The 14,447-nt window shown below is 47.4% G+C and overlaps 5 protein-coding genes across 5 annotated transcripts; 3 read left to right on the top strand and 2 right to left on the bottom strand.

Moving 5' to 3' along the window:
- Positions 1 to 36: 36 nt before the first annotated feature.
- Positions 37 to 2,292, bottom strand: F5891DRAFT_1058045 (chaperonin Cpn60/TCP-1 family). The gene is made up of 10 exons (XM_041362775.1): positions 2,223 to 2,292; positions 1,769 to 2,166; positions 1,570 to 1,696; positions 1,447 to 1,522; positions 1,315 to 1,392; positions 1,171 to 1,259; positions 864 to 1,121; positions 451 to 811; positions 289 to 400; positions 37 to 233 (listed from the first exon to the last, which is right to left on the bottom strand). The coding sequence occupies exons 1-10, from the start codon at positions 2,247 to 2,249 to the stop codon at positions 185 to 187; spliced, it is 1,575 nt and encodes a 524-aa protein (XP_041221135.1). The 5' UTR covers positions 2,250 to 2,292; the 3' UTR covers positions 37 to 184.
- Positions 2,185 to 3,599, bottom strand: F5891DRAFT_1058044 (uncharacterized protein). The gene is made up of 3 exons (XM_041362774.1): positions 3,492 to 3,599; positions 2,785 to 3,423; positions 2,185 to 2,732 (listed from the first exon to the last, which is right to left on the bottom strand). The coding sequence occupies exons 1-3, from the start codon at positions 3,564 to 3,566 to the stop codon at positions 2,496 to 2,498; spliced, it is 951 nt and encodes a 316-aa protein (XP_041221134.1). The 5' UTR covers positions 3,567 to 3,599; the 3' UTR covers positions 2,185 to 2,495.
- Positions 3,600 to 3,735: 136 nt separating this feature from the next.
- On the top strand, positions 3,736 to 6,127 carry F5891DRAFT_1058034 (P-loop containing nucleoside triphosphate hydrolase protein). The gene is made up of 10 exons (XM_041362773.1): positions 3,736 to 3,851; positions 3,913 to 3,919; positions 3,972 to 4,412; positions 4,464 to 4,604; positions 4,656 to 4,707; positions 4,758 to 4,796; positions 4,842 to 4,906; positions 4,952 to 5,534; positions 5,582 to 5,829; positions 5,890 to 6,127. Exons 1-10 carry the CDS (start codon positions 3,842 to 3,844, stop codon positions 6,050 to 6,052), a joined length of 1,749 nt encoding a protein of 582 aa, XP_041221133.1. The 5' UTR covers positions 3,736 to 3,841; the 3' UTR covers positions 6,053 to 6,127.
- A 250-nt stretch (positions 6,128 to 6,377) lies between these two features.
- On the top strand, positions 6,378 to 10,319 carry F5891DRAFT_1165877 (OPT oligopeptide transporter protein-domain-containing protein). Its single transcript, XM_041365406.1, has 23 exons — positions 6,378 to 6,547; positions 6,597 to 7,080; positions 7,138 to 7,160; positions 7,216 to 7,323; positions 7,374 to 7,468; positions 7,518 to 7,586; positions 7,636 to 7,661; positions 7,715 to 7,844; positions 7,895 to 8,057; positions 8,115 to 8,162; positions 8,217 to 8,248; positions 8,298 to 8,355; positions 8,408 to 8,560; positions 8,613 to 8,807; positions 8,863 to 8,960; positions 9,009 to 9,104; positions 9,155 to 9,198; positions 9,247 to 9,279; positions 9,332 to 9,382; positions 9,441 to 9,515; positions 9,570 to 9,837; positions 9,889 to 10,025; positions 10,077 to 10,319. The coding sequence occupies exons 2-23, from the start codon at positions 6,819 to 6,821 to the stop codon at positions 10,214 to 10,216; spliced, it is 2,304 nt and encodes a 767-aa protein (XP_041221132.1). The 5' UTR covers positions 6,378 to 6,547; positions 6,597 to 6,818; the 3' UTR covers positions 10,217 to 10,319.
- A 238-nt stretch (positions 10,320 to 10,557) lies between these two features.
- Positions 10,558 to 13,773, top strand: F5891DRAFT_1058028 (uncharacterized protein). The gene is made up of 5 exons (XM_041362772.1): positions 10,558 to 11,037; positions 11,092 to 11,207; positions 11,257 to 11,476; positions 11,525 to 12,366; positions 12,419 to 13,773. The coding sequence occupies exons 1-5, from the start codon at positions 10,956 to 10,958 to the stop codon at positions 13,460 to 13,462; spliced, it is 2,304 nt and encodes a 767-aa protein (XP_041221131.1). The 5' UTR covers positions 10,558 to 10,955; the 3' UTR covers positions 13,463 to 13,773.
- Positions 13,774 to 14,447: the final 674 nt, after the last annotated feature.

Raw genomic sequence — 14,447 nt, 5'->3', positions numbered from 1 at the left:
TAGCACTAGGGCTCAATATAGTCGCTGACTATTCAGTGATGTGCGGCAGCAGTTCATTGGGAAGATTGTTTGTACTATAGCTGCGCTGCATCATAACTTGAAAAAGGGTCTCTACATGCCACTTGTGAAGTATACTAAGGTATTGCTGCTAGAGTTATCAAACGTGATAATAGTATTACTCTACTCATACTGCTTCACGCCTCCGAGGGGATGCACGTAGAATATCATCCACCCTGTTGACATTCAAAGTTAAATAACAGATCGTGGTCCGGATGGTACATTACATACCTTATTATCATCTCTGCTGCCTCGCTTGCGCTGAGCACAACCTGCCGCTTCAGCTTATAGCTCTCCGTGACACCTAATTGTCTCATCGAGCCAATGGTGCCCTGGTTCATATCTGAAGATCCTATAAGTTCGAAATCCACGCCTGAAAGTACACGATCATACCGAGCCCGGCATCTGACTGTCCCTCATAATGTGCGGCTCTCAGCCTGGCAACGAGATCGCTCGAATCATAGCCAGCATTGTCTGCGAGGATAGTCGGTATTTGCCTCAGAGCACGGCTGAATGCCTCGGCAGCTATTGCCTTCTTGCCCTTGACCTTCCGCGCGGCCTCCTCCACAGCGCAGCTCATTAACATCTCGGAACATCCACCGCCCAGGACAATGCGGGTCTCTTTGACTGTTTGCGATAAGACAGAAAGTGCATCATGTAACGAGCGCTCGGCCTCGTCAACCATCTGATTGGTTGAACCACGAAGCACAACAGTACAAGCTTCGCCCGCAGCAACACCAGAGAATTTTATAAGCTGTAAATCATGATCAGCTCAAATCATCAATCAATGAGATAATGACGCCAACCTTATCCTCGCCGATGATGATTTCCTCGATCAAATCGCACTTCCCAAGCTTCACAAGATCTGGTTTTTCGAACGTGCTTGCGATTTCACCACCAGTGACGAGTGATAGCCGCTCAACACCCTCAAAATCGGCGTGCTCAATCACCATGATACCTTTCTCTGCCAAGAGAGACTCGGGGTAATTGTAGATGAGCTGTCGATTGACAAAGCAATTGATACCATGTGCGGCGATCGCGTCGACTTTGGCTTTCATTTTCTCCTATAATGTGTGGTTAGAAATTGAGAAAGCCATAAAAGTGTGCTTGTACCCGTTCAGCCCGTTCAAGCTCAGCAAGTTTTCCGGTGGAGTCAACTTTCACTCTGGCTCCAAAGATCTTGATCTTATCAGTATCCATTGCTTTTGAGGAACTGGGCTTCAGTTCCAGATCAATGCGAGTTGAACCCACACGTACAGGTGTTGGCAATCAGAATTTTTGCGTTCTCCATCCGTTTAGGGGAGTTCACAGCAATGGTTTTGTCGAGAATGAAACCTGTATGAGTTACGGTTGTGAGATGAGTAAGATTCATTGCGTCTTTCGGCAGACCTTCGTCAAGGTATGAGTCTGTGAGTTTGCCTCCGACCTTTTTGATGACCTGAATGTGCTCCAGATCTGTTGACCCCTAGAAGACAGTCAGAGCTAGTGTCATATACAGCGTTTACAACATACCTTTAATCGAAGCACGGCATCTACAGCTAGGTTTGCAAAGTAATCTTTTTCTTGTGATAAGACTTTTGATGACAAGGTCGTACGGGCGATGTTGAAAAGATCCTGGCGGAACTGGGCAACATCGGAGCTATTTGAGGGCGCAAACCAAGTCGTGCGCGTAAGCAATCAGAGAGCAACACCAAAAAACGCGAAAACATACGCGTGATCGACCGCTGCATTCTCCAGTGCCGCAAGCGCAGCAATGCTTGCGACCCGGTACCCCTCCACAATCGTCTGAGGGTGTATTTTGATTGCAATCAACTTCTCTGCTTCCCTCAGCAGCTCTGCTGCTAGCACACACACGCTCGTTGTTCCATCTCCGACTTCGTCGTCTTGGACTTTTGAGATGTTGACGAGGATCTTGGCGGCTGCGTTGTCGAGCTGGATGGACTTCAGGATCGTTGCACCGTCATTGGTCACCTGAATATCTCCTGAAGATGCCGACTGCAGAATCTTATTCATGCCTTTTGGCCCAAGCGTTGATTTCACGAGGTCGCCGAGAGCGAGGGCGCCGACGAAAGAAGATAGACGAGCATTTTCAGCTTTCTCCTCTGTTGCCTGCAGAACATCAGATATCACACGATGTGCAAAAGCATCAAGCTGCCAGAGCCTACCTGTTGACCGAAAATATGCATGGACATGGCTACAGTTTTGGAGATTGTGGTATAAGATCAGTCAATCGTGCTCCACTACGAAATGCAGATTACAATCATGATTTCTAATTGTCCCCGATGCGAACAACACCCCTGTCTAGTGATCATTTCTACATTCCACGTGTACTGGTGCAGAGATCGTATACATCCTCGGTATTTACATAGTACTCCAAAGTCCCATGTCAACTATGCAACGTTGCCGAGTTCCCTGGTACTGCTGTTACGGTATGTTAATTAAGTAGATGGAATCACAGACTTTGCTGCAGTCCCACACAACCAAATGACAGACTTCTTGATGGCTTCCGTTACCTCTTCTGTGCTCAGAGGTTGATCAACAGGTGGACAATGCAGGAAAATGACTTTAGTGGTCAATTTATCAGCCTTCCCGCTTGCTCGTTTACTCTCGGCTAGTGAGCAGTAATATATGAAGTCGCAAAGATAGTGTCCTGCATCCAGGGACGAATATATTTGCTTCCCAAATCATGTCAATATTCCTGAAAAGATACAAGCAGATCACTCTCACCTCGACACCCGACTTTTTGAGGTGATGCACGAGCTTCTCGACATCAATTTCTGTGAAAATCTCCTCGGAGAAGGACTCGTATCCTTTTCCAAATCCACGCTTAGGTGGTTCTGTACCATCAACAGGTGGTTCAATGAGGTATTCACTTAGGCGTGCTCTTTCCATCCTCTCCATCTCCGAAGGTTCTGATTGACCGCGATTGGAGTTAGAGGTTTCGTCACGCGTCACGCGTACGATCGGCGCATAACTACCAGTGGCATCCTTCATGTTGTAGCCAAACTTATGTCCAACCCTCTCCATTCGCAGTGGTCCTCTCCCAGCGACACCTACGTGAAAGATGAGATCGAATCCATCTGCTGGCAATATGATGTCTGGGAGGTCAGGATCTGCAGAAGGAGGAAGAACAGGTGGTCGCGCGTGCAGTCCGGGTACAATGGCAAGAACATCTTCATATGTTACGGGGACTTGAAGAGTAGATAGATAAATCTCGCGTGTTTCCTGGGTAAAGCCATTTGCTTCGGCCGTAGGGTTTTGATCATCAACTATAGCGGTTTCATCAAGCAAATCGATGGTCAAAACGGTGTTGTGAAGTGGCTTGACGGCCAGCCATGATGGATTGACCGCATAGCGAGAGAATGGCTAGGTTCGCTGACAGTTAGGCGCGCGTTTGAAAGGGTGAGAGCAAGGAAGGCTCCAAGGCAACTCACACCAAAGCCAGTTATGAGAACATGATAAGGTCGCACCTCTGATGCAGGAATACCGTTGGCATCGATGGCTGGCATCGTTAGCTTGGGATATGCAAATCAACCAACAAGAATGAGTTGCATAATAACCCATGATCTAGAACAAATATTGTAATGCTTCACGCGAGAGCTAGGACCCGTGACACCGTTGATAAACAATAAACGAATTTATATAAACAGACCTATTACTAACATGCACTTGACAAAATCTTGTTATTCAGCTTCAATATTTTCGTACGCGTAGAACTCTGTCAAAATTTTGATTAGCGTATCAAAGCTGATAGATTTGACTTACCCCTGCTCTGAACGATCACATGCTTTCAGGTGCGCCACCGTATTTGCCATCCCATGTGCTCACACCGACGACCAAGGCTTCCGTCTTCAGTATCTTGGTCAGTCATTTGATTTACCTCAAGTATCATACTACTGACACTTTATTGCAAGTCCAATATGTCTGCAGCCTGTTTTGGAGGAGAACATCAATAAACATCTGGACAGCGGCTGTAGTATTCACGTGGCACCTCAAGGAGAACCCTCATCTCGGCCCAAAAACACGGCACTCAAGAAGCTGGCACCAATATTCAGCCAGACTCGTGACAAGCACACCGGCACTCTAGCTGACGACCCTTTAGTACCTCCATCGATGACTCAAGACACGCCCACAACCTCCAAGAAACGAAAGTTTCAGGTGTCATCACTGTCGAGCAAACGCTTCAAGGACACGCCCTCTAACTTCAAGTCTTCCGTGCCTCTTGCGGAAAGGCTTCGCCCAAAATGCCTGGATGAATTTTTCGGGCAGAAGCACTTAACTGGCCCTGAGTCTCTTCTGATGAGTATGTTGGACAGTGGTATTATTGGTAGTCTTATATTATGGGGACCACCTGGGTGAAGGAATCTAACTATGTCATCATTGAATTATTATTGACACGCCTCGAGCTGTGGGAAGACCACTTTGGCAAGATTGTTGGCACGGCACGTGGACTGCAATTTCAGGGAGCTAAGCGCTACTTCTTCTGGTACGAACGATGTTCGCGCAGTGCTCGAAGAGGCTAAAGCAACTCTTTCATTGACTGGAAGGTAAGGCAGAACTTCTGTCGCATTTCACTTCGTTGACTTGGCTTATGCCAGAAAAACAATACTGTTTCTGGACGAGGTACATCGATTCAACAAGGCACAACAGGTACTATTCTTCTGAATACATTCGCGGATGATTCTGAAGCGAATAAATAGGATGTCTTCCTTCCATGTATTGAGCAAGGCCAAATACAAGTATGTAATACAATGAAGACTTGTTGACTATTAACAAAATGGAAGATGATCGGAGCGACAACCGAGAACCCGTCATTCAGGCTGACAGGCGCCTTGCTGAGTCGCTGCAGGTGAGTAAAGATGTGATGTTTCATTTCAAGCACCAACTTTTGCAGAGTGTTAGTACTTGAGCGCTTAACAGATGATGATATCCGAGGTATTATCTCTAGTGCTGTAGAGCGAGTCTTGGCATCCTCCCCTCGTGACTGTGAACGGCCAGGAACTGAAAGAGCGGCTAGTCCGCCGGTGGGTACAGAACCCGTGACATCGCAAAATTCGCTGTCTCGGTCTCAGTCTCAGTCCTCGCAGGGGCCTATTAGTTGCGATGGTCCACCTCTGTCGTACGCTCAACTCACAGACCGTGTCATCTCTTCCATTGTAACTCTTTCTATGGGAGATGCACGGACTGCGTTATCTTTATTAGAGCTTGTTCTGGCTTCTAAACCAGATAGAGATGAACATGCCCTTCTCGCATCATTACGCCGAAGTGTCTCTGCTTCTTACGATCGTGTAGGGGAGAGCCACTACGACATGATTTCAGCGCTCCACAAGAGCATTCGCGGTAGCCAGGGTAGTGCTGCCATGTACTGGTTAGCACGGATGCTGACAGGAGGGGAGGACCCGTTGTATATCGCGAGAAGATTGGTAGTCTGTGCAAGCGAAGATATCGGGTTGGCTGATGCGCATGCCCTTCCTTTGGTATGTCAACAAATCACTCAAGGCAAATCCCAATCGAGCATTTCCAGGCAATGGCAGCTCTTCAAGCTTGCCAGGTTATTGGTATGCCCGAGTGCCGAATCAATCTAGCACACTGCGTAGGTTATTTATCAGAAGCGCCGAAATGTACTCGCGCGTACGAGGCATACAACCGAGCGGAGGTAGCGGCAAAGTTAGACCCGACAATGCCTGTGCCCATGGTGGCCCGTAATGCTCCGACAGCCCTCATGAAGGAGCTTGGCTATGCAGAAGGTTATAATTATAACCCAAGTTTTCGGTGCGTCAACACTTCCGGAATGCTCGCTAAAGTATCGTTTAACTAGTCCTATATCCACAGGCACCCCGTGCACAATGACTTCCTCCCGATTACGTTTCGCGGCGATAAATTTTTAAAGGAGGTTGGAGATCTGTCGGACAAGGTTTGGGATGAGCATGAGTTATTGCGTTGGGAGCAAGAAGAGAATGGCGGACGGTTATGGAGAGGTCGTTCTTTTGCTTAACACCGTGATTGAACTCTGTGTCATTTGGCTGTTGTCGATCCCTTCTTTGTTGCTATGCCACTGCATTTCGGGTAACATTGTAATTGAAAATAAGTCTGTCGGATGAGCACGCTCAAAAGAATAACATGCCTGGACCAACTCGTTCACACGTTTCATGTCCTCAGCGCAACTGTCCATGCGTATGCGAGCGTGGAAAACCAGGCGCAAAGACGGCAAGAGACGAGCTTAAGGTACTGTTCCCTAAAAATTTGAAATATAGAGTGGGTCCTTGCTGGAGCATGCGGTTTATGACAAATACAATGTGCAACTCACCCGCTATGCACATGCGCCGCCTCCTGAAGTGAGAATGGTCGAATTGGTTCCGTGCGAGATAGCATGGTCCGGCCGCCGGTATAACCGACTCACTCACGGTGCATGAGCCGGAGCAATCCTGCCGGGAAGACATGAAAACGCAATGCTCTGCCACTATGAAGCCAATTTAGTAGCTGCTCAATGGTAAGTTCCCCCAGGCCTGTACTTTTGGAGGTGCAAAATGCCGAAAAAGTTTATTTCTGCTATACTCCAAGGCACCCTCTTATCTCTCACACGAGACACGCTCAGGACTCCACGCGCACTACATGTCTATACACGGGTCCCATAGCCATGACCGTACCGAACAATTGGTCTTCCAGTTACGAGAATAGTCGCTTATCTGCATTTCAGGTAAATACATATAGTTGTGCTAAAGCTTCTCGTGCAGTTTGTGCAGTACTACTGTCTTGCTACGATGAGCTTGACCGCTGAAGGAGCGATCAGCGGGCACGATGTGCCCAGCGAGAAAGCTCTTAGCACTAGTGACAAATCGTTCGATGACAAAGGCGACGTCGAAACTGCAACAGTCGATGCTAACAGCGAGGAAGGCGTGCTCTCCGATGAACGTGACATTGCTACGCACGTCATCTCCGTGGACGACGATCCTTCTCTGAACCCGTGGACATTCCGTTCCTTCTTTATTGGTCTTGGCCTCTCAGCCTTTGGTGGAGTACTCGGTGAGCTTCTTTGAATTTTTTTTATCCACTATGATACTCATCAATGTCAATCTATAGCGGAAATCTATTATTTCAAGCCCGTGCGTAGTAGAACAAGCATGCCAACTTTATATGCTCTTAACATCATTGTCACAGCAAACGGTTTTAGTGTCATTGATGTTCCTTGCAGTCGTATCTTATGTCCTGGGCGTCTTCATGGAGACTTTTATTCCTCGCCGCGGATTCCTGCGCTACCTGAACCCTGTAAAGCAATTTACCCACGTCCGTTGCTTTATTCTAAATATCTTTCTCAGGGACCATTCAACAAGAAAGAAAATGCTTTCATTGTGATTATGGCAAGCGCTTCTGCCAACTCCGCCTTAGGTACCGAAGTTCTTGCTGTCCAGCGGTCAGTGACCATTACTCATATTGACGGAATTTACTTATCTCTGCTAAAGATTGTATTACAACATCACGCCCAATCCCGCTGCTTCGATTTTCCTGCTCTTCTCTTCTCAACTTCTTGGGTACGAGAATGTTTCTTCAAGTTCAAGCGGGCGCTAACAAAGTTCTTAGTTATGGAATTGGTGGCATGATGAGAGGTATGTCCATAATTGAATCTCTTATCGAACTCGTGTTTACATACCTCTACCAGGCATCCTGTTGTATCCATCAAAGATGTTATATCCTACTGTGCTACCATTGTTGTCCATGTTCGATGCTCTCTACGAGGGCGGGATGGAAGCGCGGAAGAAGCTCAGAGTCTTTTACATGGTGTTTGCTGCGTAAGTTTGATATTAAAACCGACAATGATCAAACATGCTGATCGACTCAGTATCTTCATTTGGGAGCTTTTCCCAGAATGGATATTCCCGCTTCTGACCGGGTTCTCCATCATCTGTCTTGCAGCTCCGAACAATGCTGCCGTCTCGCGAGTGTTTGGTGGCAGCAACGGAAACGAGGGTCTGGGACTCCTGTCTATCTGCTTTGACTGGCAAGTGAGTGTGAATGCGAACTTTGAAAGTGGATTATGTCATTGACGGGATCTGCCACAGTATATCTCTGGCGGGGTGAACCCTATGACGATCCCGCTCAAAGCACAGGTATGACCTTTTTCCAAGTCCGCGAGCCAGACGCCTTACATATTTCTTGAACAGTTCTCGAATCTCCTGGGCTACATTCTTTGCATGTGCGATCCCCCCGCCCTGATTCAAGACCTTGCATTGACTTACGTTTAGGGTCGTGTTTGTTGCTGTGTATTACAAGAACATCTGGATGGCCCAGAACTTCCCATTCGTTAGTTTACATTCACATTAAACGGCAGAACATTGACGCCAACTCCCCACAGCTTTCTCAACTCTTGTTCTATGAAAACGGAACACAGTACGATCAAACACTTATTCTCAATGCCAACTATGAAGTCGACCCCACACTCCTCGCTGAACAAGGCCTACCTTATTATTCCAGCACTTGGATAGTCTACTTGCTGACCTCAAATTTGGCAAGTTCGCCAAACGTTGGTAACACTGCGGACTGACAGTTTGAAATCCTAGGGTTTGGCGGCCACGTTTACCCATCTTCTCCTCTGGAACCGGGATGACTTGCGCTCTGCATGGAGCTGGATGACTCCGGCAGGCGTCAAACAAATATGGGCGAATTTTGACTGGAAGTTCTGGAAAGCAGACGGAATGCGGAAGCAAGACGTCGATGATGAAAATATCGATCCCCACTACAAGCAAATGCTGAAGGTTAGTTTTTCATCTCTGCGCATTCAGCTTTCAAACATGAACATCTCTGTAACAGTACCCCGATGCTCCCAATAGCTGGTACTTTGTCGTTTTCCTCTTGTCTTTCGTCGTTTCCTTGGTGGTTATATACAAGAGCAATTCGACTTTGCCATGGTGAGTAGCTGTGATCGGAAATGTGGTCTAGGCTGATTAGCAGTGAAGGTGGGGTCTCATTATCTCGCTCTTGCTGGCGACAATTTCCATTCTGTTCTTCGGTGCACTCGGCGCGATTACAGGATTTGGGCTCATCATCCAGCCGTATGTCCTTGAATTCAATTTTGATCCTTGATAACTCAATTCGCATTCAGGTTTATCCAGATGATTGGTGGTTACCTTCACAGCGGGAAGCCAGGTGATTGCCTTGCTCGTCGTTAATATGTTTGATTGACAAATGCTACAGTGGCAAATATGTACTTCGTTCTATACGGATACAGTATGTATCAGTCTTGCGTTCCGAGAACATGTCGGCTAACCCGATGTTACAGACACTGTCAGCCAAGCCCAACTACTACTCCGCGACCTCAAGATTGCTCAGTGTGTGTATATTTCACCCCGTAGGCGAACATGGCAATCTGTGTTGACCGTAATTTACAGATGCAAAGCTGCCACCTCGTGCTGCATTCACTGCTCAGATTCTTGGCACGCTGCTTGGTGCCATCTTGAACTTCTGTGCGCACGTCACTTGTTACATGACATAAAAACTAACTGACATTGCACATATAGTCATCATGAATTCAATCATAGATAACCAACGTGAAATCTTGTTGTCTGTCCAAGGAACCAATATCTGGTCCGGCCAACAACCTCAGCAATACAACTCTCAGGCAATTGCGTGGGGTGGACTGAGTCACGAGCTCTTTTCCGCAGGGCAAAGATACCAATGGGTTCCTTGGGCGTACCTAGTTGGACTTTTCATCCCTGTTCCGTTCTGGGTCATCCACAGGTACTGGCCAAAACTTCGCGCGGATTATCTTTATACTCCAGTTATCGCGTACGTTCAGTTTTTCCTGAATTACTAAGAGCATGCTCACATTTTTCACAGCTACTTTATTGGATGGCTTTGTGTTGGAATCAATTCCTCCATTCTTTCTTACTTCGCTATCGCATTCTTCTCGCAATGGTGGCTGCGTACGCGCCACCCTCGCTGGTTTGCTAAATACAACTACATCATCGGAGCTGGTGAGTATTCTGGAACGTCATTCGGGACCCTTGACTAATCAAGTGATGCAGCCCTCGACGGAGGCACTCAAGTCATGGTGTTCATCCTCTCATTTGCGGTGCAAGGCGCTGGTGGGACCGCTCACCTGTTCCCTGCATGGTGGGGCGCGAACCAATCAGGTAATTATGACCACTGTGCCTATTTGAACTGAAATTAGTGAACATGGGGTGACGGTGGAGCTTATCGCACGTATCATACACGTGTATATAAGCATGTTTATCAAACGTTTCGTACTTATATATTGTAGAAATAAGAATTTAGCATTTAAGACTGTGCTGTTCTAACGCATATACGCATGGTGCAGCGCTCTTTCCACACCTTCAACTACGTAGTTGACGAGGAACACAGGAAAACGCCTCATTAGATGCGTGCCGCGGCTGTGGAAACATGAGGCCGCTAAGAAGTAGGTGTGAATTGCTGCACTGCCACTAACGCTTCTCATGGAATCTCGCCCGATTTCGGCTGTGGCCCTATATTTCCTTTTGGCCAAGCCTAGCAGCGCCACTCGTTCCAAATCACTTTTATTTATTTCAATGGAAATATTTATGCGGCTGCAGCCTCTACAACGTTCTCTACCCCCATTGCACAAGCACCTCTCCCTGTCTTTCATTTAACGCTGGTTTTCGGCAAGCTAAGCTATAGGTACCTCGCTACACAACTCCGTTGCAAACGGAGAACAAAAGAATTTGTAGTCACAGCTTTCAACAACAACAATAACGGTCAGTACAATGGAATAATAAACAACACGCCTTCAACATGCAACTCATTTGGAGTATCCTTTATCATGATCCGCAGCTGAAAATACAGACTGGACAGGATCGACAGCCCGTGTATCTATCCTCACTTCTACCTCTACCACCACTGGCTGGTTGGTGCTTTCGTCGTCTCTCATGTTCGCCCGTATCGCCAGGTTGCGATTCCTAGCACTCCTTACATTCTCCTCATTGACAGCTGCTAGAGATGACTCTCTGTGTACGTCTTCACTTACGGCATTGCAATTGGAATATACCTGATACATTCGTACAGTCACTTCTTCCGTGACTTATTGCTCACCACCAGAGACTCTGCTCATTCAGCAGTTTGACATCGCATACTTTGCAAAGAATCAGTCCATATGGTTTAACATCTCCGCAGCGAGTGTCGTACGTGGCTTTCTCCTTCAGTAAAGCTTTACCTCATTTTTCTCTCAAGGATCCCAACGTCAATGTGACTGCCAATGTGATGCTGAACGTTTATGGAATGCATCCTGTGAACTTCACTATCGATTTATGCTCGTTGTTCAGTGGTGCCCTGTGCCCATTGCCGATGTATAACTTTACCGGTTCCGACTCCATCCCTATACCATCCTCCCTTGGTGTTTCCGACAAAATCCCCAGCATCGCTTTCCAAATTCCGGATCTTGAGGCATATGGTAGGTTCTCGCCGTATTAGACTAGACGTTGCGCTCATGTCTTGTTAGCACAATTGTCCCTCACAGAAGTGAACACTGGAGTCCTTAAGGCTTGTGTTCAGGCAACCCTCTCTAATGGCTGGTCAACACATCAAGTAGCCGTGGAATGGGCGACTGGTGCACTAGCACTACTTGCTCTTCTGTCTGCGTTTTGCTACTCGTTTACGCCAGGCACCCTGGCACCCTTCCGTCTTTTCGATCTTCTTTATCTATATCAATGGACTGCATCAACAGCACTCCTGGATCTTAACTATTCCTCAGTCTATCGGGCATTTACAACCAACTTTGCATGGGCGATGTGTTTATTCCCCGCGTCCGCGACCTCTCCTATTCAGACTTCCATCAACAACATGCGTCACCTCACCGGAGGCAACATGGCCGATGCCACTGGAGGTTCTGCGGTCGCTCTCGTGAACCGCAAACTCAGCCCATACAATGCCATGTCTTCATCAACTTTTTCTGCTTCTTCGGATCAATATGCGGGCATCGGCACAGAGAACCTTTGGGCGTCTTTCAATACGAGTTCGGCTAATTATGTCTCGGACATCTCCGTCGCCTCTGTTCAAGAGCTCTCCGCCGCTGGCGATGTACAACTTGTGACACCGTCATCTGCCAATGTCCTACAGGCCGGTGTACCTATCTATGTCAACTCTGTTGGCATTGCCACGGCTAACTCTTTCATGACCGTCTTCCTGGTCGTCTTGATGATCGCTGCGACATTGCTTGCAGTCCTCTTCATCGGTTATTGCGTCCTTGCCGCAACATCTCGGTACAGACGACGGACAGGAAGGTACATTGCTGACTGGCATCATCGATATCTTTCATTTGCCCGTGCCTGGCTGTTGCGCGTTGTGAGTACGGCTCGGCTTCCATTTCATCACATCCGCTTACTCATTACCCTAGTGCCTGATAGTATTTACTCCAGTGACAATATTTGCGTTCTATCAGTGGACGCTCAAGGATTCATGGTTGTCTATATTCCTTTCAGTGATTTTGTTCCTTGCGGTGGTTGGCTACATCTTATATTCTATCGTCCTCGTACATCGCCTGGCCCTTCGTTCAGCACCCTCTGAACTGTATATGCAACCTGATCTCCTAGCTTCTCATGGTCCTCTGTACGCCATATACCGCTTGGAGCGATTTTACGCGACTACTCCCTTGATATTGGCGATTTTCGTGAAGGCTCTTTTTATCGCCTTTTCTCAAGTCAATGGTGTCGTGCAAATCGTCGCAATCCTCGTTGTAGAATGCATGGTCCTTGCCTCTCTATTAGTCCTTCGGCCGCACAAATCAAGAGGTGCTGATGTCCTTGCAACTTACCTGGCGATTACCAGAGTACTTTGCACTGGTCTCATGATCGCTTTTTTGGAGAGCCTAAACCTAGGGGCAATACCTCGCGTTGTGATCGGCATTGTGATAGCTGTTATCATTTCGGTTGCGGTCATTGTCATGTTTATCAACACGCTCGTGAACATGGGCATCATGAGACTTGTCCCGGCACACTATAGACGGCGGCCGGGTGCCACACCTGGTAGTTTGGATATGGAGAAGGGTGCTGAAAATGACGAGAAAGACTGGCGGCCGCGGAATCCCACGCCGGAGCGGAACATTCCTCTGGACCCTGATGTCAACCAACCATATCCTGATAGTCCTTCCCAGACTTTGACAGACCATCAGAGTGTCTATTCAGAAGAATCAGGGTCAACAACGCTAGGTTCACTGCTCCCACGGCGGTGGTCAATCCAACAATCTCAACCCTCAAATCGCTCGCGGTCCAACTCTCAATCGCAGTACTCGACGAGTCAATCAAATTATTCACCCTCTCGGTCCAATCATATATCAAATGCATCATCACCGCGGCAGTCCATACCGCCTTCGCCGCTGCACACACAATCACCATCGCATAGCAGACAGCCCACTATAGACGAGCACCCTCCATTTCCATAGACGTTCTTTTTCCCCTTTAGATCATGTTCCATAGAGTCCAAGCACTTTCGCCGCTTCTCGCATTGCATATAATGAACATTCTTCATCTCATTTCACTCGCATTCACTCACTCATTTGGACAAATCTGGTAATGCATGTAGATAGTTCATGATATATGAATCATGATTCACTGTCACCTTACTTATCCTTATTTTGTTAATGTTGCTTTTGTTAGAGTCTTATGGGTAAATATTCGGTGTCGACCTAGTAATATATCTCCATGTAATTTAGTCTTAGACAGACTAGACGAATGAAGACAAACGTTCCTTCTAGCATGCATCACTATTGGACCTAAGGCCTAAGGCGTGGATCATTGGTGTGCTACCAGTGAGATTACAACAACCCATAGAACAGTTTGACGTCAGCGCCAAAGCTCCATTCCCTCTGTTGGTTTGCAAACCCCACTTGTAAACAAAAACGTCGTTCGATCAAGTTGTGATTGATCAGATCAAGCCCGTACCGCACATTGCGCTCCTCATGGCGGCAATACGACGTCATGCATCAATGCATCATGAGCGCTGAGGAATGGTAGCTCCGCCACCCAATCAGCGCAAATTCATAACACAAACTATTATCACGTCACGATGACGTTAACGTCCACTGTGTATTAGATCGACAACTTCGTCGTGGGACCGAAGAGAGCCAAGCGCGTGTTCGACGTCGTTCGACTTCCCTTAGGCACATGAACGGACACGGACAGCAGTGACCCTGCCGGAGGGAGTCATAGTACTAGGCAACAAGCTTCGACATCATTAATGGCACGCACCCCTAATATGCTCCTTCTGTGCGTTGGAACTGAAGCACTTTTCGAGATGAGAGCTAGCACAACGGCAAGCTACTGGGTAAACCCACCGTGCGCCGCATGCCTTGGTGGTCTTTATTTTGTTGCGCTGAACTGCTCCAGCACCGAACGAAAATTGGATGGGGGATGAACAATTCATTTACA

This window comes from Suillus fuscotomentosus, assembly GCF_016647785.1.
Source record: "Suillus fuscotomentosus strain FC203 chromosome Unknown F5891scaffold_65, whole genome shotgun sequence".
Lineage (NCBI taxonomy): Eukaryota > Fungi > Basidiomycota > Agaricomycetes > Boletales > Suillaceae > Suillus > Suillus fuscotomentosus.
The sequence above is the reverse complement of the archived record's forward strand: the minus strand, read 5'-3'. Positions and strand labels throughout refer to the sequence as shown.

Excerpts from the sequence above, each read along its gene's own strand:
- F5891DRAFT_1058045 (XM_041362775.1), bottom strand. The coding sequence starts at position 2,249 with ATGTCCATGCATATTTTCGGTCAACAG. Across the intron at positions 1,393-1,446 it reads AGACTCATACCTTGACGAAG|GTTTCATTCTCGACAAAACC; the intron begins GTCTGCCGAAAG and ends TAACTCATACAG. Across the intron at positions 1,260-1,314 it reads AATTCTGATTGCCAACACCT|CAATGGATACTGATAAGATC; the intron begins GTACGTGTGGGT and ends GTTCCTCAAAAG.
- F5891DRAFT_1058044 (XM_041362774.1), bottom strand. The coding sequence starts at position 3,566 with ATGCCAGCCATCGATGCCAACGGTATTCCTGCATCAGAGGTGCGACCT. Across the intron at positions 3,424-3,491 it reads TTCTCATAACTGGCTTTGGT|CCATTCTCTCGCTATGCGGT; the intron begins GTGAGTTGCCTT and ends CAGCGAACCTAG. Across the intron at positions 2,733-2,784 it reads TCAAAAAGTCGGGTGTCGAG|CAAATATATTCGTCCCTGGA; the intron begins GTGAGAGTGATC and ends TGATTTGGGAAG.
- F5891DRAFT_1058034 (XM_041362773.1), top strand. Across the intron at positions 4,413-4,463 it reads ATATTATGGGGACCACCTGG|CTGTGGGAAGACCACTTTGG; the intron begins GTGAAGGAATCT and ends ACACGCCTCGAG. Across the intron at positions 5,535-5,581 it reads ATGCGCATGCCCTTCCTTTG|GCAATGGCAGCTCTTCAAGC; the intron begins GTATGTCAACAA and ends GAGCATTTCCAG.
- F5891DRAFT_1165877 (XM_041365406.1), top strand. The coding sequence starts at position 6,819 with ATGAGCTTGACCGCTGAAGGAGCGATCAGCGGGCACGATGTGCCCAGC. Across the intron at positions 8,163-8,216 it reads CGATCCCGCTCAAAGCACAG|TTCTCGAATCTCCTGGGCTA; the intron begins GTATGACCTTTT and ends TTTCTTGAACAG. Across the intron at positions 10,026-10,076 it reads CAACTACATCATCGGAGCTG|CCCTCGACGGAGGCACTCAA; the intron begins GTGAGTATTCTG and ends CAAGTGATGCAG.
- F5891DRAFT_1058028 (XM_041362772.1), top strand. The coding sequence starts at position 10,956 with ATGTTCGCCCGTATCGCCAGGTTGCGATTCCTAGCACTCCTTACATTC. Across the intron at positions 11,477-11,524 it reads TCCGGATCTTGAGGCATATG|CACAATTGTCCCTCACAGAA; the intron begins GTAGGTTCTCGC and ends ATGTCTTGTTAG. Across the intron at positions 12,367-12,418 it reads GTGCCTGGCTGTTGCGCGTT|TGCCTGATAGTATTTACTCC; the intron begins GTGAGTACGGCT and ends TCATTACCCTAG.